The sequence below is a fragment of the Saccostrea cucullata genome, unplaced genomic scaffold, assembly GCF_032062105.1.
Source record: "Saccostrea cucullata isolate Sc308-1 unplaced genomic scaffold, CSIRO_AGI_Scuc_v1 ctg403, whole genome shotgun sequence".
Taxonomy (NCBI): Eukaryota; Metazoa; Mollusca; class Bivalvia; order Ostreida; family Ostreidae; genus Saccostrea; species Saccostrea cuccullata.
Genome location: NW_026932593.1, coordinates 52,549 through 76,500, shown reverse-complemented (window position 1 = coordinate 76,500; position 23,952 = coordinate 52,549). Strand labels below are relative to the sequence as shown.

The following is a 23,952-nucleotide window of genomic DNA, read 5'->3' as shown; positions in this document are numbered from 1 at the left end:
TACGAACAATGATTATATCAACAGTATTTAAAAATTTATGTGTTCGTTGATGATAAAGATATCTTAATAAAATAGTTTTGAAAAATGCTTCTAATTTACTTGACGTAATTGTGCAAGACAATTTGTACTTCTTTTCTTGCAGATGTAAAAGAACTGAAGGTGTTTGTAGATCTGGCAAGTATATCTGCTGGAGAAGGAGATATGGAAGTCGCAAAAGTCAAATGTCTCCACGCTGCAACAACTGGATATGCTCCCTTAATATTCAATTTGGAAAAGATTAATGATTATGATTTACTTTTTAAGTTCTGTGCAGAGGTATGGAAAGAAATGGACGCAGACATGACGCTACCTGAAAAACTGGTAAAGAAAACACATAATTTTGCATTTATGATAGTTTCAATCAACAACATCACAAAGATATTTTTAAGAATAAAAAGTATATTTTTATAATCAGTCTTGATTTACTTTACTTTAACGCTAAAAGATATAAAAAAAAACAAAAACAAAAAATTATTTAAATATAGTATTAGGATAAACTTAAATTAAATATAGAATTAGGATATACTTAAAACACGATTTCAAATTGAATTCCATTTGACAATGGACAATATACATTTGTCCATTGTCTACATGATTCTGATACAAACATAAAGTACGGGAAAATTCAGCTTAAACCTCTTTTGAATTCTTAACTTTTGAATTCATAATGGATTTAGCACCAAAGCGACGGTCTAAAATCATGTACTAGATCCTTATATCAATAAATTTTCTCTTATTATAGATTATCTAGCAAAGGTTTGTTGTCTTTTTTATTTTTAAAAACCGAATTGTCGAAAAGTACTCGATTAATGTCAACCAAACCATTACTAGTGATTACTAATGAACATCATATTTGAATGACATATTCATATTTGACACAATATACCACAAATAATAACATCCCATCCATTTATACACAAAATTTTGGGGGCCACTGATCTTTGAAAAATATTTTTTAAGTCGGTGTATTGTAAAGTCACTAATTTTCATGGGATTATAATTTTCGATGTATGAAAAGACCCACGAATTTTTTTTTTACCAAACGAAATCAAATTTTTCATATACACTGTATATCAATATATTACTACTACACTTTTCTTTAATCACAGAATTGAATCCCCATGAACCAGTAAATTTTCCTTGAACCACGAAAATTTGTGATTTTACAGTATTATTCAAAACACAATTTCATCTCCAAATAATTACTATGAGAAGGATTTTATTTTAACTTATGTCTTTAAAGTCATGCTTTAAATGATTTATTGAACTAACGAAAATGACATTGCATTTGTCCATGATGTAGAGGGGTACGAACAAACATTTTGAATGGCTTGAGAGTGTTAAAAAGGCACAGGGGGCAGTCGAAATTACATCAATGAAGCAGGTTGAAGATATCAACGAGAGAGGAACATACGTCATAGGAAGGATAAACGAGAATGCGCATGCTAAAATTTTGGTAATCTAGCATTTATTTAGTATTTTCATAATATTCTTTCATCATTTTGGATGCTTTCAAAAAGTTGTTTCTTATATATATAATTAAGAACAAAAAAAATGCAGAACATAAGTTTAATAAATGTGCATTTATATATCGGTTGTAATTTGCTTTAGAAAATTGACGATGTTCTTGAACTTCATATAACTAAAGAGGATGGAAATAAAGAATTGTTGTCTTTCAAAGAACTACAAGAACTCCAGGGAAAACTAATGCTTGTTGCCGGTAAAGCAGAGCATGGAAAAGATGAAGTCGAACGATTTATTATGGTTATTATGTCCCTTTAACACTAATATTTATATAAGAATATTTTCTTCCATTCATTATTTTATTTCATGCTTTCCTTGGATTGAAATTACAAGATTTAGAAATGAACAAAAGCTATGGTTGTATGATTGTTTTAAAAAAGTGTTCATTTCACATAGGGATGTCAAATCTGTCAATTCTTAATACTCGGTTACTCGGGCGTTTTTCCGATCGAGTACCCGCGTACTCGGTAAAAGTCTAAATAAATATGAACAAGTAAATTGATAAATGTAAAACACTGAAATAAAACCACATGGTCTGATGGGAGGTTTACCTGTAAATGTGTTGTAACAATTATGACAACTTTGTGCCCGACGAAATTTAATCTAACATTTTTTAAATCCAATTCATTTATCAGATAAATACGAGAATAAAATCAGAAATGGTTCACAGTGTTTTGTTTAAAAAAAAAATATATATAATCTGTTCCCTAATTGTAATGTAAGTCTTTGATGCGTTTGCCGTCCAAGTGATAAGTCGTCAGAGCTACATGTACAGTATCAACTTGATCAAGTTCTAATAGAGCGGATTTACGATCTTCGTACACTTTTCGATCATTGATTTCATTAAAATTACGAGGCGGTATGTTGTAGTTTGGTGCAACGATGGACATTAGATTTCTAAAACCATTTGCATTAATTGGCACGTAATCAAACGCATCCATATCAACAATCGCACGTGCAATATCGTCTGTCTCTTTCCCTGAGAATCTACGGCTTCTGGAGAATTGACAAAATTATCTAATTTTTTTAAACATATATAATAGACCTTACACGATGTTCAATGAAAACAAAGAATCAGAGCAAATTAAACATAAGGGTAGAAGACAGCCGAAGGTGAGAAGAGCCAGGTAGGTAGCAGGTGCTTGGTCACGGTAATTATTGTATAAACACTGCCACAGGCGATAACGGTCATTTGGAGGCTCAGGAAACCCTAATTACTGTATGTACAAGTGCAATGAACATTTTACGTTTAAAACCGATATTTTAATGCATTAATAAAAATAAGCTTAGAAATATTTAAAAATATACATCCGAGTAACCGAGTACCGATTTTAGTATTCGATACTCGGACGTTCGATCGAGTACCCGGTTAACCGGGTACTCGTTGACATCCCTAATTTCACATGTTCAGACGCATCATGACAAATCAGGATTATCCACCTTTAAATATATTATTCATGATTAGAAAGTATACTGCATTAGTTTACTTTAAGGAGAGAGAGAGAAAAACATGTGAAGAATTGTTAATTAAATAGTATTTGAAATACTTGAAGATATTTACAGCAAATTTCTCACAAGTAGTAGTTTATCCTTCACAACAACACTATTAAGGTAAAATTTTTGTACGTCTGGATCATATACTCCTATCTCCAAGTACCTAAGAATTTCTTTTCCAAAAAAGCCAAAGAAATATTTATCAAGCAGATTATATTACTTGAAATTCAGTTTATCAAAATAAGTAAATACTTGTAATTAGATGATGAAATGAATAAGTTTCTAAGATCTAAGAAGATAAAAAAAAGTTCTGAAAAACTGACAGACACTTTGACTCGACAGCAAGGCAGAAATACACTTGCTTAGTTTAGATGAGAATTAAGATTTTAAATTTTAAAAACCCCTTCTTTTTATATAATATGAAAGAAATTCAACCTTGTATATTTTCTTCACAAAGTTTGAAATATGACGTATCAGACCCCTGTAAGAAGGTTGTGGAATGCCGATTTGAAAATGAGCCGTATTTTAAAATTATCAATTGATATATTGCAAACTGTTTAATGCTTTTTATAAAGACAGCTGTTTTTTTTCCTCAAATTCAGTATTCAATATTTATACTGTTAAATTTGAAGAAAAATATGATTAAAAAATAGTAGAACATATACAAGGGTCGGAAAAATATTATTCACTTCATTCAAAAACAGACTGTTACATGCTTGAATATACATATACTTTATATTACAAACATTTTCTGAAATTCAAACTCCCAAGTAATCGATGTAAATGATTCCCTGATTTTGCTCAAAAAAATCTTCAAACAAGCAATAATTTATTGATTTCCTTTCAAACACCATTCATCGTTGCCAATATAGTAATTTTCACATGAACTTTTAAGAAATGAGTTGAAATAGATCCATTGGTATTTTATACTATCTTAACACAAGTGCTTACCACTATAAAACATGACTAAGGCAAAAGACTTACACACACAAAAATACCCTTTTCACATACCTTCAAAAATACACCCCAACACCCTTACACGCATATGGGTGCGCACTGGCAAACAGACACATATACATACATAAACAATCTTTTTAAAACATCCTCTAAGCTGTAAATAATATTTGTTGTTGTTTACCATATGAAAATGTTATCACTAGATCTACTTTTTTTTCTATTAAATGTATGTCAGCTAATTATAATTTTGATCTTGTATGTTCAGATACTGGACTCCGCAATAAGGTTAAGTCGTGTGTATATCTCCCTACTAGCAGCTGGTTGCGTTTTATTCACAAACTGGAAAGCTACATTTTTTTGTGATCCGAGGTGTCATGTCTGTGCAATTATTCAGTTCGAAAATGCAGAACAAGGTCAGCAAAGAGGTCGTAGAAATCAAAAGGAGGATGTTAGCACGGTAATTCCAAAGCTAGCTAATTTTATGGAGAAATGTCTTGAGGACTGGTTACAGTACATTGCTGAGAAAAGAGAAAAATATAGACAGCTGAATTTTTTCACCATTGACCAGTTGGTTTTTCTTCAAAAAGAATTGGTTCGGAGTGGCACAGAAAAAACTGTTTCCAACTTAATATATCCGCTTTTGTCAATTATTAAAAACAATTGCTCACCAGCAGACGTGATTGAGGCAATGAAAAAGGCAAAGGCAGAAGTCAGAAAGAAGGGAGTAAAAGATATCAAGACGACAGAAGATGAAAAGAAAAGAAAATTTATAGAGAAGATGACAAAAATCGGTTTCCATGAAGATCTCGCATTAGAGGCTCTTGATAAGGGTGGAATTAGACCTACTGACGAAGCCGAAGGTTAATCTTTCTGATTTTTTAAAAATATATTTGCAAAAATTAACTGTAAGTTTAATTATGATCGATTTATACATGTATGTATATTATCGTTAAACTCTCTTGTTTTTCTCTAATATCACTCGCTCTTTGATCGAGAGGTCGTGTCATTATTTTGATTCTCTGTCATTACTGACTTAGGTCTCCGTGTGCTCGACACTTGAAGTTAAAGGTGTTGGTACTTCGTATAAAACCTTAAAAACCTTAGTCCTCTGTCACGACAGCCTTTGGCATAATAAAGATCCCTCAATCTAAAAATGAGCCCGAGTTCCGAGTAAATGTTAAATTTTGAAGCCATTAACCTTTATATGGTGACGTTTTACATGCCTGAAACATTTCTTAAATGGGACATAAAGCAGCGTACAATCAACCAATTTCTGAATTGAAGGATAAAAGGGAGGAACTTCATAATAATGAACAACATTATTACGTTTTCAAAACAAATGCATAATAATTTAAGAAAAGTACAAATCTTAAAATTAGTTTTCATTTTGACGAAATGAGGAAGAAATGTATGAAAATAAATAAAAGAGAGATCATTTTTAATATAAATGGTTCGTGAGCATTCTTGAAAAGAAACTGCAAAGGAAATGATTACATTTTTATAAGTACAGTATATTCCACTTAGAACATTTTTTACTCTTACCGGTTAAATGATGAAAATGAATTGTACAAAATACTACTTTTTAAAATCCCAAAATATCTCATCCACCCACCAAAAATAGTTTTGATGTTTGGCGTTTTTAGGGGACATTACAGATTATATATAATTTTGAAAACGCTTTAAACATTCGGTTTTTTTAAAGGAATCAAATGGTGCTTGCAAAACAGAAGACGATTTGAAATCAAATTAAGAAAGAAAGAGAATGACATTACATGGATTGAACCATCAAAATCCACTATGAATGACATGATTTATAGTTCATTCGATGGAGGAGAACGGTATATATATTAAACTTTATTGCATATTCTATCAAAGTTTATATACTTAGGTGACTCAGCCGTTTTAGAAGTAATATGTACTTAATTAATTAAACAATTTAATGTTTGACTTAGCCAAATAATTTGGCGAAAAGTGTAATAAATCTAATTTGCAATTCAATTAATATTTCTATACTTTATAAAATGTATGAAGTTTTCTGGCTTGAAAGTTTCTTTTAGACATTTTCAAAAATGCAATGTATCATTACAACAATAAAAAAGTTTATAATGATATTTCCATCGAAAGAAATTAAGTGTAGTTCGTCCGTGTGGGAGATTTGTTCGTGATATGTATCCTTAAGTAAGTCAAATTTATATCTTAAACTTTCAGAGAGTCCGCTTTTGAACCGCTTCTCCATAACCTGGGACTTTTATGGGAAAAATACGTCCAGTCTGTCTCATCCGGAATGGTAGACTGTCTCAGTGTGAGTCATCTTGGAATGATTCTACAACACCTTGCAGATGCCGGTAATAAACTATTCAAAATATGGCTTTTGTAAAAGCAGTATATCGATCATTCCATGAACATGAACTCATGCATAAAATTTATTGTGGTGCTTAAAGAATATTCTATGATAATCTTTGTAGTGTTAGTAATAAAACAAAATAAAAAAGAATTAGAAAAACATGGACATGCAGTTTAGGAAACAATTATATATTTTATAATTTTTATCATTTTTTCCAAGCTTTCCGATAGGATCAAACTTGGTCACATGATTAAGTATAAAACAGCATATAGAATTGAGTTACTATTTATAAAATCTATAGAAATCTACTTGATGTTCCTTAAAGTGGAGACAAATAGCATTGATGGCACAAGTATTTACATGTTGCTATACAGTGTATGACTTGATGTTTCCGAAATATATATATTTATATAAATGATAATATACATTTCGGAGATGATTTTTTTTTTTGTTATATATTAATATAAAAAAGAACAAGGTACGGTTTCAACACAAATATTGCCCCGTGATTTTCTTAAAAATAAAACTGACGTAAAAGATGAAAAATCATGCTTTCTGAATCATTGAAATTCCTCACAGAAAAATCATAAAAATCATTAATTTCGTATGCATTTCTAAATGCTAATTGTGAAGTCGTAGACATGTGCATTTTATTTTCCCGTGTTTTCTCATAAGTTGCGGAAGACAACAATTTTAAATGGAACTTTCTTTCAGATAATATTGTTCACAGGTATTGCCCACAAAGATTTTGAGATATGTGGTTCTAATTGAATTTTACACAATGTATCCAAAATTTAAAGTGGGCGATGACTGTGGTCACTTATATCTGATCGACAATTACACTTTTATGGATTATATTGAGTCTATTTGTTTAAAATAGATAAATGCATCAAATTTATGACGTCACATTTCCAGAATTGTATTTCGTCATGCCATATTCTTCCTGATCTTTCACAGTAAAAAAACTCTCAACTCATGATTAAGCCGGTTTCAATATTTTTTGAAAATGTTGAATTTTTAGGACACAATAAAGCCCCTACATTCTTCTTTCAATTGAAAATTTTCTATTTTTTGTATTTCTCTTTTGTAGAAACTAAAAAAGTGAATAGGAAAATGCCATCAAGTTTCCTTCAGGGTGTCCCAAATCTATTACTGTGCAGGAAAGGTATTTCAGTGTTTCTTAACTAGCTTTTTTAAAAATATGTTTCATTTACTTATTCTAAAGAACATAAATATTTAAAACCAAAATTTAAATATAAATCATTACAACTGTTATTCTCATTTTCATATTTTACCATGTCTGCAATTTGGCATGTCTAAAATAGATGCACACACAGCAATTTCAAAAATATCTCTTTAAAATGTAAATTGTTTGCAATTCTAATAAAATTAACAAATCTGTATTACATATATCATAAGACGATAACACTAGTGCATTTTGTTAATTTGAGCTGTTGAGTCCTATAAAAATCGGCAATCAAATATTTATCCGATTTTTTTTGGAGACAGACATGAAATAATTATATATATATATATATATATATATATATATATATATATATATATATATATATATATATATATATATATATATATATATATATATATATATATATATATAAAAAGGTAAATGATACTCAGAAAATAGCCTTTGTTCTCTTTAGATGAGAAATAGGTAGGCGATATAAAAAGTAAGAGGCCCATGGGCTATATCGCTCGCCTGAACTGCCTGACTAAGAAAAGCAGAAATCAGTACAGAATTGAAAATTTTAAATCCATAACTAGTCCAAGCCTACTCTTAAAAGTATAAGGATACATGTATGATTCAAACAAGCTTAAATATATTTACATGTAATTCTTCACTAACCATTTAGGTAACTTGCATATTTCTTTGAATAACTGTGGTTTTTCCCTTTCAATTAAAACTTACACTGTGGTCTCATCCTCCAACACCCAGTCGCTCCCTATCCCCCGAGAATGTGCCTATATAAATATGACCAATTCTGGCCTTGTTGTTCTTGAAAATAACATTTTAAAAGATTTTTACAATGTATTCCTATATGAAAATTTGATTGTCCCTTGTGGCCCCTCCCTATCCCCAGGGATCATGATTTCGATAAAAATGAATATACACTTCATTAGAACGCCTCCATATTTTACCAATTCCGGACTTCCAGATCTTGAGAAAAATTAAAATTTTTTTTTTACTAAAATATTCCGTTCGTAAACTTTGATCGTCTTTTTTCGCCCCGCCCGACTCCAAGAGGTCATGAATTGAATAAGCTTGAAGTTGCACTACTAAAAGATGATGATATATGGGTTTTATTTTTCCTGAACTAGTGGTTCTTGAGAAGATTTAAAAATGATGCATTTTTTTTCCACTAATGTGTCATTATCTCCCCTGAATGTGGCATGTCCTTTCATTAGAAGAAACCTGAATCGCCTTCACTGAAGAAAACTCTGTGCTAAGTTGAACTTTGCACACGTCAGTTGTTCTTGAAAAGAAGACGAATATTCGAAAAGTTTACAACAAAGATAACGCCAACGATAAAGACAGACAATGGACAATTTTTGGTTAGAAAAGCTCACTTGAGCCTTCAGCCTAGATGAGGTTAAACAGCATTGTTAATTTTTTTTTGTTTTTCCAGAGGCACTTTTATACACGGTTCTTGCCATTTACAACGATGACGAGAATATTGAATCGCCATTACCTCTGCCAGAAGAAGTTCTTCTTTGTACATCGCAAACAACAAAAGAGGAGGTATGTTTCTTCCCGTGAATTAATCAAAATGTAGGATTTCAGGAAATTGGTTTTTCAAATAATCAAAAAAATTCATGAACCACTTTTATATAGAATAATGCTACAAACTACAAATCTTATTAATTGTTTTTGGTTATATTTAACAATTTGAAGCAAGGTTTGGGGAGTTCTAGGATGTTTGCACAGCAATTTAACGACTTGTATAATATAAACTGAAAGGAAAAAATTCAACGTTTGGGAATATAATATGCACTTTTTAGCCGAAGGCTCAAGGGAGCTTTACTGATCACATTTTGTCCGTCGTCCGTCCGTCTGTCTGTCCGTCCGTAAAATTTTCACATTTTCGACTTTTTCTCAAGAACCACTGGGCCAATTTTGACCAAAATTAGTACAAAGCATTCTTGGGTAAAGGGAAATTTAAATTGTTAAAATAAAGGGTCAAGTCCCCTCACAAGGGCAGATAAGGAAGAAAAGACAAAAACAGGGTGGGGTCATTAAAAAGTCTTCTACTCAAGAACCACTGGGCCAGAAAAGCTGAAACTTATGTGGAAGCATCCTTGGGTAGTGTAGATTTTAAATTGTTCAAATCATGACCCCCGGGGTTAGGGCGGGACCACAATGGGGAATCAAAGTTTTACGTAGAAATATAATTTATAGGAAAAATCATTGAAAATTTTCTTCTCAAGAACCAATGGGCCAGAAAGACTGAAACTTACGTGAAAGCATCCTTTGTCCGTCGTCCGTCCGTCCGTCTGTCTGTCTGTCCGTCCGTCTGTAAACTTTTCACATTTTCGACTTCTTCTCAAGAACCACTGGGCAAATTTTAACCAAACTTGGTACAAAGTATGCTTGGGTAAAGGGACATTTAAATTGTCAAGTCCAATGGCCAAGTCCCCTCACAAGGGGAAATAATCAAGAAAAGACAAAAATAGGGTTGGGTCATTAAAAAGTCTTCTTCTCAAGAAACACTGACCCAGAAAAGCTGAATCTTATGTGGAAGCATCCTGGGGTAGTGTAAATTCTAAATTGTAAAAATAATGACCCCCGGGGATAGGGCGGGACCACAATGGGGAATCAAAGTTTTACATAGAAAAATATAGGAAAATCATTGAAAATCTTCTTCTCAAGAACCACTGGGCCAGAAGATCTGAAATTTATGTGGAAGCATCCTGGGGTAGTGTAGATTCTAAATTGTTCACATCATGACCCCGGGGGTTTGGCGGGGCCACAATGGGGAATCAAAGTTTTACATAGAAATATATAGGAAAAATCTTTGAAAATCTTCTTCTCAAGAACCACTGGGCCAGAAAAGCTGAAACTTATGTGGAAGCATCCTGGGGTAGTGTAGATTCTAAATTGTTCACATCATGACCCCTAGGGATAGGGCGGGGCCACAATGGGGAATCAAAGTTTTACAATGGGGAAACAAAGCATTCTATGATAGTGTAGATTTCAAATTCTATAAATTATGATCAGTTGGGTAGGGTGGGGTCACAGTATGTTTTACAAAGGGGAAATCTGGTAAAGAAAGGAATGGTCAAAGCTTCTCAGGTGAGCGATGTGGCCCATGGGCCTCTTGTTGAATATTTGCAGTTACTATAAATGTTTTGTCATAGTGTGGCTAACAAAAGTTACATTAGGTCTAGTAATTGAATTGCATTTGTGAATAAAAAGGCAACAACATGTGGCTGTGCAGTTTGTTTTTAACTCTTCAACCAAAAGTCACATAAGATTTTGGCAACTTGTTAATCAAAGATGAATTAAAATGTTGGATAACAATGTTATAGAACATATTCAAAATCGTTTTTTAATTGTTTTCAAAAGTTTAGTGTGTGTTTCTTTTTCCTTTCAGTATATATATTTTTTTAAAAATCTCAGTTCATGCTATAATATTTGATGAATTACAGATAGATATCTTTTTGCGTCGGTCATTGTATGATTCAAGAGGAAAAATTTATTGTCTGGTGAATGCTGACTGTTTGAGTTATGAAGTAGCAGATCACAGTGAACATCGTCTAGAACATCACATCAAAAAAGCCCAGAATAAATGTATAATTATATGGATATATATATTTACATTTTTATACTCATGTAATCTTAGATTTTAATGCTAACTCTTATTTTTTCTTCTCGTGTAAAAAAATATTTTCTTCTGCAATATTGCCTTCAAATATTTTTTTTGTTTCTCTTTAGATATTTTTTTATTCATTCAGATTCGATTTCTTTCGTAAATCTTTTATTCAGATGATCTCAATGACGCCTTCCTAAAAAAAGAAACGAAAACAAAAAAATAGTAATAAATTGCACAGTTTGATATCATTTAGAACCAAAATTCCGTTTTAACGGTGTTTGAATAAATTCATGATATGAAACATTCATCCGTATAAGATGAATTATTATTTTTCCTTTTATCAGTTTATAATTTAATCATCGTATGCGATGTTGAACGTGAGTTCCAGTCGAGGATAGTTGCAGCACTAGATAAGCACAAACGTTCTGGTTTACCTGTAGACGTTGGAAAAATAAGGTCGATGTTGAAGGAAAAGTTGAAAAATGAAAGTGAAAATGTGGCTGCATTTGCTGATTGGGAAAGGTAGTTTTATAGTTGAATTTATTTGAGACATTTTTTTTTTCAAATATTTTTATAATCTTTATACAAAATATGGCCTTTTTACAGATATACATGAAATATAGGGAGGTAGCGAACAGTATTCACGATAGAAAGTCCATAAAATAATGCAAAATAGGAGCGGAACAAACACAGACCCCCAAAACATCAGAGATGGGATCAGATGCCATGGAAGACTGAGCATCCCCTTCCTGCCGACCGGTCACACCCGCCGTGTGCTCCTTGTCCAAATTGGGAAATAACGAAAAATCCGTCAACATTCACTGTGTAAATAATGACTAAACAATCAGTAGAAAAACGTGTCAGCATTTTGCTTAATGATGGATTGTATTTGCTGACAAGGTCATTCATCATAAATTCAGTGTATAAATAATGGACTAACAATTAGTTTAAAAAACGCCAGTCAGCATACATACATATATAATGTAGAAAATATCTAAAGATACTTGTGATTTTAATTAAAATTTGTAAACAGGGATATAATTAAAGCAATAAGGTTAAGGATTTATAAGGAATTATAATTTTACGGTTATATAAACGTATATCATTCATGGGGTAAGCAGGATGCTGATTCTGCAAGATCAGACCACATGAGCTGAGGTAGAAGGAATTCTATTGCATAAAAAGTATAATGAAAATAGTTCGATCTTCAGCTTGGACGTGATTTCAGAAAGTAAAATTCATTTCAGGATCATGAGAATCCAAAACTATAATAATTCACAAAAACATTGTTAACTTATTTCTTATATGACCTCCTATAAGTGCTCAGTGTGACGACATGAACATTATCTTCTTATCTTTGAAATTTCAAAGTAGGCTTTAATTTTTAGTGCACCCTTTTAATTTCTTTCGTATAATATAAAGGGCATGTATTGCCCAGAATATTTGGAAATTTGTTTTTTAAAAGTACTTTACACAACATATCTAAAAGTGGAAGTGGGTGACAGCGGAGGACACCGTTTTCTTAAAAACAAATAACCGTTAAATGTGTCATTTAAAAAAAAACAATTAGAATGAACCAAGCGAAAAAAATATTAATGTCTATGATTATTTTGAAGGTCTACTGTCCGAGTTATAAAATCTTGGCGTGCAGGAGTCGGAAAAACACTGTTCAAAAAAAGAGTTGCAGAAGATGTGGAAAGAATGCATTGTTCACAAGAAAATAATGCAGTGATATCAATTTCATTTCATGAGAGAGATTTCAAAGTTGATGACGTAATGAAGAAGTTGCTTGACAATACTTTGCCACCCGAAAGAATCGAACCGCGACTTATTCATATTGATTTTTCGCATGAGGTAATTTTTTTCTTTGTAAATTCTTCACACAAGATAATTGAAACTTTAATCAGACTTAATTTTATGAAATATAATGCATCTTGAGATGTTTACTACAAAACTTTAAACATCTTGAAAAGTATGAAAAAGTGCAAGTATACCTGAGGTCATTTGCAATATCTGAACTATTTAAACTAATATACAATACTATTGAAAAATAAGTCAATGTAAATATTTTTTATCTCTCAAGTTTTTGAGAGTCCAAGAGAAACAGATGGTATTGTAAATTATATGTACAGAACAAAAATAAAATACATGCTTTCTAGGAATTTCAATGATTGGATACAAGTTTTACCCGTAAAGTTTTAAACCCTTGGACCCATTTTGGCAATTTAAATCCAGGATATTATGTGTAAAACACAAATAAAATTATAATTAGATAAAAAGGCTCCCTAAAACTGAATGATAAACAGTGACAAAAAGCATTTTGAAGAGATGGATGGCTAATGTGAAAGTAATTTACGTGATCATACCTTTCCGTACACTTGCATTAATCCTAGAAAGAGAATTATTTGACTTACATTCCATTCATTAAACCATTTTGTAATTATTTAGGTGGAGAATGGTCTTGATTTCTTCCTTTTCCAATTACTAGTTATTGGTTGTTTAACGAATAGCTACGGACTTGTTTGGCGTAAAAAAGATTTTGACATGTACGTTATAGAAACAATGCCAATCCGCACTGGAGAAACAGATGAAAAGGTACGTTTATGAATTAAATTTCAATAGTTCCATGCTCGGCTGATTAGAAATATGTTCCTCATAAAGCCCAACACCCTCTTATTGACTATTATCAAAAAAACATTGGATGCTCATCGTATACCCCATCGATTGATAATGTAACTGATACTTTAAGGACTACATGTGTACTAGACCGATGTGGACCGATGTTGGGGCATCGCTCACACCACGGATTACCAGCGATTACCACCGGTCTACGGCCACCGGCCGGGAAATGTGACCTAGGCATAAGGAATACTCGACCGATGTGGACCGATGTTGAAGCATGGCTTACACCAAAGGCCCAGTGATGCATTAGTAATCATAAAACGATGTTCCAGGGTAATCGACCTATGTATATTACGTATATAGCTCATACATAGGTGAACATCGTTTGTACGTCGGTCGAGTATGGGCCAATGTTTAGTCGAACATCGACCGATGATCGGCCGATGTCTATTTCCCACCATTCAACCCCCCGATGACCACAGCCCTTTGCTGTTTTTAATTAAAGTCGCTTGGTTCGATTTTAATCGCATAAAATTATATTTGTTTTTCTTCTTGAAAAATAATTGTCCATACAATTTTCAAATTTTGTCGATTTCTATCCCCAAAGTATTTTTCTTTTAAAAGATATCAAAATTCATAAGTTAAAAAAATAATTTTTGTTAGGTCTCACAAAAAATCCTTTGTTGATATCGAGAGAAATCACCTTCGAAATATTAACTTTACCGCATGTATCCCATGAAGAGCAAACCCGAGCATTTTTTTGACAACAAGTACTTGTACATGTACACCTACAATATTTTAGCCTTTGTTACTAAACGTCCTTAAAAAATCTTTAAAAATATCTGATTTTCCTTTATTCTTTAAATATGCATATTTATATAAAAATTACTATGGATTACATTCAATTAATTTCTTAATTTGTAAAAGATATATAATGACTCAAGCTTCTACTAAAGAAAAAAACAATACTCGGATTTGAATTATCATCAAAATTAGATATAACCGATAACTTCCCGGCAGGAACTTCAGTAAGGTTTTTGATCTATGTTTTCCATGTAAGGATTTTTGCTATAAACTATTAAATCATTCTTATAATTTATTTTTATAAATTATCTATGTAATTATAATGACGTACTTTTATTGTGTAAGATAATATGTGCCTGTTTCTGATGAAACGGCTTTAAGTGAATTTTTTTTGTACATTTGATTTTAGAGTTTAAAGCCAAGGATTCATGTTTCATTATCTGTTTGACTTTCAGACAAGCGTGGATAAGTTCAATTTATGATTTATTAGATTATTTATTTAGCTATTCTTTTACGTTGTCGTTTTCAATCATTTTTAGCTCACCTGAGCCGAAGGCTCAAGTGAGCTTTTCTGATCACATTTTGTCCGTCGTCCGTCCGTCCGTCTGTCTGTCCGTCCGTCCGTCTGTCCGTCTGTCTTCCCGTCTGTAAATTTTTCACATTTTCTACTTCTTCTCAAGAACCACTGGGCCAATTTTGACCAAACTTGGCACAAAGCATCCTTGGGTAAAGGGGAATTTAAATTGTTAAAATGAAGGGACATATCCCCTCGCAAGGGGAGATAATCAAGAAAAGAGAAAAATAGGGTTGGGTCATTAAAAAATCTTCTTCTCAAGAACCACTGGGCCAGAAAAGCTGAAACTTATGTGGAAGCATCCTGGAGTAGTGTAGATTCTAAATTGTTCAAATAATGACCCCCAGGGGAAGGGCGGGGTCACAATGGGGAATCAAAGTTTTATATAGAAATATATAGGAAAAATCTTTGAAAATCTTCTAATCAAGAACCACTGGGCCAGAAAAAGTGAAGCTTATGTGGAAGCATTCTGGGGTAGTGAAAATTCTAAATTGTTCACATCATGACCCCCGGGAGAAGGGCGGGGCAACAATGGGGAATCCAAGTTTTACATAGAAATATATAGGAAAAATCTTTGAAAATCTTCTTCTCAAGAACCACTGGGCCAGAAAAGCTGAAACTTATGTGGAAGCATCCTGGTATAATGTAGATTCTAACTTGTTCAAATAATGACCCCCAGGGGAAGGGCGGGGCCACAATGGGGAATCAAAGTTTTATATAGAAATATATAGGAAAAATCTTTGAAAATCTTCTTCTCAAGAACCACTGGGCCAGAAAAAGTGAAGCTTATGTGGAAGCATTCTGGGGTAGTGTGAATTCTAAATTGTTCAAATCATGACCCCCGGGGGAAGGGCGGGGCCATTATAGGGGAATCAAAGTTTTACATAGAAATATATAGGAAAAATCTTTGAAAATCTTCTTCTCAGGAACCACTGGGCCAAAAAAGCTGAAACATATGTGCCCATGGAAGGATCATGGGGTAGTGTAGATTTCAAAATGTCTAAATTATGATCAGTGGGGTAGGGTGGGGATGCATTATGTATAACAAGGGGGAAATCTGGTAAAGAACAGAATGGTCAAAGCTTCTCAGGTGAGCGATGTGGCCCATGGGCCTCTTGTTTAAAACATAGGGTGACCATTTAGTTTCAACTTTAATGTCAAAGTCACGGGGTCAAAAATCATAGTGTATGTAAGAAAGGTCTTGTCACAGGCAATACATGAGTATAATATAAAAACCCTATCTCTTCTCATTCAAAAGTCATGATCAATGTTATAGATTTTTTGCAAAGAAGGTCAAACTTCAAGGTAATGATCACGAAGTCAAAATCATTGTGAATTAGGATGATTGATTATTTTTTAACGCCGAGTCGGCAATATTTCAGCCATATTTCGACGGTCGTATTAAGAAGGGACTTCTCACAGACAATACACGTATTTAATATGAAAGCCCTATCTCGTCTCATTCATAAGTTATGGCCAATTCAGAAATGTTAATTTTTAGGTTACCTGAGCTGAAAGCTCAAGTGAGGTTTTCTGATCACATTTTATATGTAATCCGTCTGTCCGTATGTCTGTCTGTAAACTTCTAACATTATTGACTTCTTCTCTACGTCCACTGGGCCAATTTCAACCAAACTTGCCACAAAGCATTCTTGGGTAAAGGGATTTAAATTTTACCTGTACATTGTAGAAACAATGCCAAGGAAAGGCCCTACCCTTTTTCAAGAGAAGATAATTAAGAAATAGTAAAAATTTGATTGCTTGTTCGAAAAATCTTCTAAAAAACCACTGGGTCGGGAAAAATGAAACTAAAGTGGAAGCATCCTCAAATAGTGTACATTCAAATTTGTTTAAGTCATGACCGCCGGGGGTAGGATGGGGCCACAATGGCCAATCAAAATTTTACATAGTAATATGTAGGAAAAATCTTTAGAAATATTCTTCTCAAGAACAACAAATTCTTGATTGGTCATATTTATATGAAATCATCCTCAGGTAGTATAGATTCAAGTTTGTTCAAATCATGACCACCAGGGATAGGGTGGGGCCACGATGGACGATCAAAGTTTAACATAGAAATATATTAAAAGGAAATCTTTAAAAATCGTCTCCATGAGAACAACAAAGCCATGATTAGTCATATTAAATGGAATCATCCTCAGGTAGTGTACTTGTAGATTCAGAGTTGGTCAGATCATGACCCTTGGGGTAGCTAGGGTGGGACCATCATTTCCAAGTAACTATAAGCCCTATGTTGACCAAATTTGCATATTGATACATCTATAAGGTTGCAACCAACCAGGCTTCCTAGGTGCAGAGTCTGACCTACATTTTCTGGATGAGTAAACAGGTTAATGTTTTTGCTGCAGGTTTCATTTCCAACAATTAGCACTATAATGAACAAACTTGCATGGGTGATGCATTTATGGATGCATACTATTAGACTTGCTTAGGATGCTGAAACTGACTTACATTTTCTGCAAGAGTGAACAGGTTAGAGTTTACGGTGCAGATTTCATTTCGAAGTTACTATGAACCCTATAATGACTTAACTTGCATCGATGATATGTCTTAGGATATATACTACCAAACTTGCTTCGGATGCTGAATCTGACCTACATTTTCCGGATGAGTGAACAGGTTAAGGTTTTTGGTGCAGGATTCATTTCCAAGTAACCATGAGCTCTTTAATGACCTAGAGGAGTGGAAAGGTTAGTTTTTGATTCATTTCCAAGTAACTATTAGCCCTAACTTGAGCAAACTTGCATGGATGATACATCTTAGGATGCACACTTATGAACTTGCTTTGGATGCTGAATTTGATATACATTTTCCAGATTGTAGACAAGTAGAAAATATAGGTGCTAGTCTATTACGACGAAACTATCAGGCTTATATATAAACCAAACTTGCACATGCATCAAGGGATGAAAACTCTCAAACGCGCTTCAGATGTTGGATTTTAATTATTTTTTGTGATGAAGAACTTTTTTGAAATTTTTTTTGATCCATACCAAAGTATCAGATCAAAATTGCATAAATATTGCATTTTTATACCCCCCGCTTGAAAAGTGGGAGGGTATATAGTAATCAGTATTTCTGTCTGTCCGTCCGTCCGTCTGTTACGCTTTGGGGTACCCATCTCTTATCCGCAACTCCTCTCATACCTGAAGGAAATTTAATGAAACTTTCACAGATTCTTAATTATATATTGCCATTGTGACCTCCTATTTTACTTTTTGAGCTGACATATATTTTTGATTTTCCAGAGCAAAACATGGACACTGCCATTATATTTATGCAGGGGGGGGGGGGTTATCATTTAGTGAGCTCATTGCCCATGGTACCTCTAGTTTGATGTACACTTTTTGTTGGTTAATTGTGCCACTTTGCCTCACTTAAATACAACATTCGGTGAGATGAGCTCTGTAATCTCTGAATACCTACTATGTTTAACGATCTAGTTGATCTTCGCATACGTTTTAACGCAGCGTCGACTCAGGCACGTCACAGTACCCTGGACTGCCGTCACAATTGAATACAATAACGTCACAATTAAAATGACGTCAAATTGCGCTAAAATATTTCGCGGATCTTGCTCTATAGACTGTTTGTTGAAAGCTGGTTCATTCTGGCTTTTTATTACTTTTAAATTGATAACAACTTTGAAACATACCGGTATTTATTTTGAGGTATCAATTCTTTGAACAGATTCATTAATTTTATCTTGTTTTATTTCAATTTGTGAGTTAGAAATAAAAACACACTACAACCAAAAGTAAACGATTTTAGTCTTTCTCCTCGAACATTGAAGTGTTTATACTCACCATTTTTATTGAGCATAAAGAGAAAATTATGCCATAATATAAGAATAATTTAATTTTTAGAAACTTATACAGTATTACAATTGTTTGTTGATGTTATGTAAAGTTGACCTATTGCAACTTATGAAATACTAGCTATAGTTGGATAAAATGAGTCCTATTATTGTGTTTTGATATGCCCCCTTTTCACTGCAATAAAGGCTACCTCCGATTTTCTTTTCATTTTTTAAAAGAGGGATGTGAATTGCATGATATATGTGAAAATTAAAACATTTCATCATTTATTTATTTTTTTAATTTGTCAATTCCTTTGTTTATTGAGGAATTTTAGTATGTAATTGTGTATAAAAACACAAAAATGGTCCATATCTTGAAAGTGCCCCATTTGACTACAATAAAGGCAATGCAACAAAATTTCATTTTAATTTTTCTTAGCATAATACATACAAATTTACTTCCAAGAATCAAAATTTTTTATCATTCTGTTTTCGTAATATCCAACTTGATTGGGCCTCGTTAAGCTATGGCCAATTCAGATTAATGTTTATTTTTTTAAGTAGGTCAACCTTCAAGGTGAAAAACGCGAGGTCAGAAATCATAGTGTTTTCAGAAAGGGATTGTCACAGTGTAATATGAATGCCCAATTTTTTTGCATTCAAAAGATATGACCAAGGTTATGTTTCTAGTGACTGACGGACAGAACTATACAGAGTGACATACTTACAGACCGATAAACGGACAGATGAATAAGATTTTTTATGACCCTCACTTCTGCATAAGCGGAGAATAAAAAGTAACAAATTAATATACCTGATTTTCGATCGGTCAAGTCTGTAGGCAAACTTTCATTCTCTTATCTATTGCTACTTTTTCGGGAATATTACTGCAGTTCAAGGCTTAGTTTAAGTTATTATGATATATCTTTTTTTTTACTTTAGTCTCTGTGGTATGTTTCTTAGATTTTACGGAACAGTCGTAAAAAGTTCTTAGATTCTACTGAACAGTCGTAAAAAAATGTGTAACTTAAGCACAATCTACGATGTTTAAAAAAGATTTTTTTGTGAAGTTTTTCAACCAATTTTGAACTACTTTACTGTTCTTCTTTCAGACGCAAACAGTAGAGTGTAGACATTCCTGCTTCAATATCTTACCTGATGCCATTTGTAGGTCTCCGTTGGAGAGTTTGAAGATTTTGGAGAGGAACATGTATTCAACTGAAAGTAGGATTTCAAAATTATTAGAATCAAATTTTCTTGCATTTTTTTGTCTAGATTGCCTTGATAAGAGGAGAATCTTAGAAAGAAATTGCCAAGAATATCAGCAGTCCGGTTAAAGCCTTTCGCATGCTCCGTGTTCGAATGACCTTGTCAGCAAATACAATCTATCATTAAGTCAAATGCTGACATTTTTTCTACTTATTATTAGGCCATTATTTACACTCCGAACTGTTGACGGATTTTTCCATTATAGCCAAATTTTGATAAGCAGAATACGCGGCGGATGTGACCGGTTGACAGGGGATAATCAATCCTCCACGGTACCCAATCCTTAATCTGATTTTTAGAGATCCATGTTTGCTCTGCTCCAAAATTTATATTTTAAATGGATTTTCATCTTGAATACCATTTTGCTTTCTCTAGATATTCAAAGAGACAAAAAACCTAAATGTACAGTATGTTTCTCCTTCTTAGATCATAGTGTAGACCGATAGAAAAACGGGGGGGGGGACTTTTATTTATTTATCGTTTGATAAACTGTCTGATACAAATTAGTTGATACATGTAACGTTTTTACTTGGTCCTTAATCTTCTTTGTATTTTTTCCAGATTTCAGAGAAAGGGGTATTCTCTTTGATCAAAGGGAATTTGAAAGCGAATATTTTCAAAGGCCTTTCCAGTACCTGTCTCAGCATGATGTAAATGTACAGAGGGTCAACGGAACTCCGAAAGAATGTTTGGAAACCTTACTTCAGTACGTAAAACATGTAATGAATATGTTTTTATGAATTAAATTTATTATCAAAACATCATAAGATCATTTATATTATTTATTTCATTCACATAATTTTCATTTAGGCATTGTGGAATACAGGATCCCTCTTGGGCTGAACTTCGTAATTTTGTTTGGTTTCTTAATACTCAACTTAAAGATTATGAAAATTCAGTTTTCATCTCTTTTTCTGATGAGGAAACGCTTCCAGATTTCCCAAAGTTTGTTCTTCAGTTCCTTATTCAGATGTCAAGAGTAAGTATGAAATAAGCAAAATTCGTTATGTTGTAAAAACTACCACGGTAAGCTACATGTAAGTTATAAAGTCAAGTATCATCTAAACAACGGTAGACTTCATAACAGGAGTAAAACCATGCATTGATCACATTGGTTATATCGTCTATAGGGCAATCATGTTACTTAAAGAATATTATATGTGCTCATCAGTGTTATTTACATTCAGAATTATTCAAGTGTTTAATACACGTCATCAAAGTTTACGTTTGTAAATTTTAAACGAGAAATTTTTAATACAGAAATACAGTAAAATCATCATTTTCTAAACTTTAAAATGTCTCTTTTATAATAAATCTATTCTAAAAACGACGCTGCTTTACTGCTCTTAAACTGCCAATTTACATTAAAGAAAAAGACTTCTAAATCATTCAGGTCTAGACTAGCTTTATAAAAAGTTCACCAATTAACCCTAACTTTCAATTGACTTTTGAAAACCTTGTGATATTTTCAACTGTCTTCTTGCTAAAGGATTTCTCAACACGGTCATTGCAAATGAGTGAGGAAGGTACGGATAATCAAAGTGCGCATGGACATTCATTCACTAGTGAGGAAGAAAATGCGGTTCTCAGGCAGTATCAAATGAAGAGAACGTGGGAAAGCAGGTGGGTAAATTAAAAGCTAAGTACAACTTTGAAATCAATTGCTTCATTACATTAATTTTGTTTTAGAAACCCATTTTAAAATCATTCTTTAACTTTAATTTTTACAAATTATGCCATAATTTGTATAATATATTTATAAATATATTTCTTTCTACAATCATTGCGAATGTAAATATGCATTTCATATGTTTCTACCAAGATTAACCAAGAGATCTTTTTTTTCCTTTAGTCCACATCCATACCTTTTCTTTAATGCTGATCACACATCGATGACGTTTGTCGGATTCAATGTAAACAGATTCTCAGGAGATATCTTGGACCATCGAACTGACAAGGTTTTATCGGAAGTCAAAATGCCTTATGATCTGTATAGAGCTCTCGAGAGAAATTGTGTTGATTTGAACGAAGATTTTGATAAACTGCAAAGGTAAAATAAATTCAGGAATCAAAGGCATCAAAGTTGATAATATTTTGTACAGTCTTGGTAAACTGTTTTCAAAGACTGTGATTTATATATGTCTTAATATCTCTTTATATGATTCAACAAGATAAAAGCACTGAACATAATAATTGATGTTCATAAATCAAATTAATAGAACACCTTGAAACTGCCAATTTCATGTTTTCGCTGTCATATGGAACCAAAAAGTAAAAACTCTCCTTAAATGAATTAAAATGTGAAAAAATAATTTTATTCTCATACATGCTTATACTTTTTTTGCAATAATTACCATGAAATGCTTTCACAAAAATATGAACATAGTTAATGAAACGATGTATCCACGTAAAAATGACGACTATAACAGAGCACTTTATACTTTCTTTTGTATATATTCATGTTTCATTGATTGTTAGAGGTTTTCACCTCTCTACAATGTACAATTCCTCCAAAAATATAATATACCAACTCTTTATTTGATATGAAGCGATAAAAATTTGATTGATTGATACTTGCAGAATGGAAAAAATAAAGAAATTATACAGTGTAATGGGTATTGATATTCAGTCAGAGGAAGACAACAGCGAATATGACCCGGACCCTACGTATGAATTGACAACTGACAACGTTAAGAAAATCCTTGCTGTCTACATGCGATTCAGGTACTACTTTCCTAGAAATCACCTTTATCAGACATAAATCACAGACAAGATGTGTATAGGCAGTGAATGGTGCATATTTCCTATCTGTCTGTGAACTTCCGTTTTTAACATAATTTTAAATGCAAGTGTGACAACACATGAAGCAAAATTAAATCAACGACTGAAAATGGTTTTCGTTCAAATTCCAACATACGGTAATATATTTTGTCCTTTGAAGTTCTACCGACTTTCATTGAAGTTCTGTCGACGAGTTTTGTTTATTTATTCAAAATGTTGTTGATAAACAACAGAACAAAAAACAACTATATAAGTAAATCGTTTTAGCACTGACAATAATATAATCAAATGCTTTAATCGAAAACAGGGATGATAATTTGTAAAATGTTGCTCAAACCAATGACAATAGATGGAAAATAATGAGTTGAATAAATGTTATATATATATATATATATATATGTATATATATGTATATGTATATATATATATATATATATATATATATATATATATATATATATATATATATATATATATATATATATATATATATATATATATATATGAACGCAATTCCCTTGAAATATGTACTGTACTGTAGCTCTAAAAAAAGAGCACATTAGCCCCCATATTTTATTTCAGTTTTTAATAATATTTAATAATATAGCTATTTAATTTGTGATGAAACTAAAAAAGATCTTTTACAAATAAGTTAGTGAAATATCAGGACCAACCTCGTTATTATATCGAACTGGATTTTTGACGTCAAATTGAGAATACGAATCAATGAAACAATTGTTAAATTGAATTTCTACGTTTTTTTTCGTTTTTGCTCCATTTTACAGAAAAAATGACTGCAGACACTAATTAGTGTATTGTTCATAACATACTAAATTTTGACCTGCTCAGCGATCCGATTTTTGCATTTTTAGCCGGGCTTTGCTGAAAGCAA

At 32.5% G+C, this 23,952-nt stretch overlaps 1 protein-coding gene across 1 annotated transcript in view; it reads left to right on the top strand.

The window, feature by feature from the left end:
* Positions 1-23,952, top strand: part of LOC134235524 (E3 ubiquitin-protein ligase rnf213-alpha-like) — a gene marked incomplete at its 3' end in the record, with an annotated part of 85,254 nt that overhangs the window by 8,768 nt on the left and 52,534 nt on the right. Inside the window, exons 5-22 of the mRNA XM_062717668.1 lie at positions 143-360; positions 1,343-1,495; positions 1,651-1,803; positions 4,280-4,874; positions 5,717-5,852; positions 6,223-6,359; positions 7,449-7,523; positions 9,007-9,119; positions 11,027-11,168; positions 11,535-11,712; positions 12,807-13,044; positions 13,639-13,785; positions 20,123-20,219; positions 20,835-20,985; positions 21,090-21,258; positions 21,769-21,902; positions 22,132-22,329; positions 22,860-23,003. Coding sequence (XP_062573652.1) covers positions 143-360; positions 1,343-1,495; positions 1,651-1,803; positions 4,280-4,874; positions 5,717-5,852; positions 6,223-6,359; positions 7,449-7,523; positions 9,007-9,119; positions 11,027-11,168; positions 11,535-11,712; positions 12,807-13,044; positions 13,639-13,785; positions 20,123-20,219; positions 20,835-20,985; positions 21,090-21,258; positions 21,769-21,902; positions 22,132-22,329; positions 22,860-23,003 — 3,178 coding nt within the window. The remainder of the gene's footprint in view (positions 1-142; positions 361-1,342; positions 1,496-1,650; positions 1,804-4,279; positions 4,875-5,716; positions 5,853-6,222; positions 6,360-7,448; positions 7,524-9,006; positions 9,120-11,026; positions 11,169-11,534; positions 11,713-12,806; positions 13,045-13,638; positions 13,786-20,122; positions 20,220-20,834; positions 20,986-21,089; positions 21,259-21,768; positions 21,903-22,131; positions 22,330-22,859; positions 23,004-23,952) is intronic.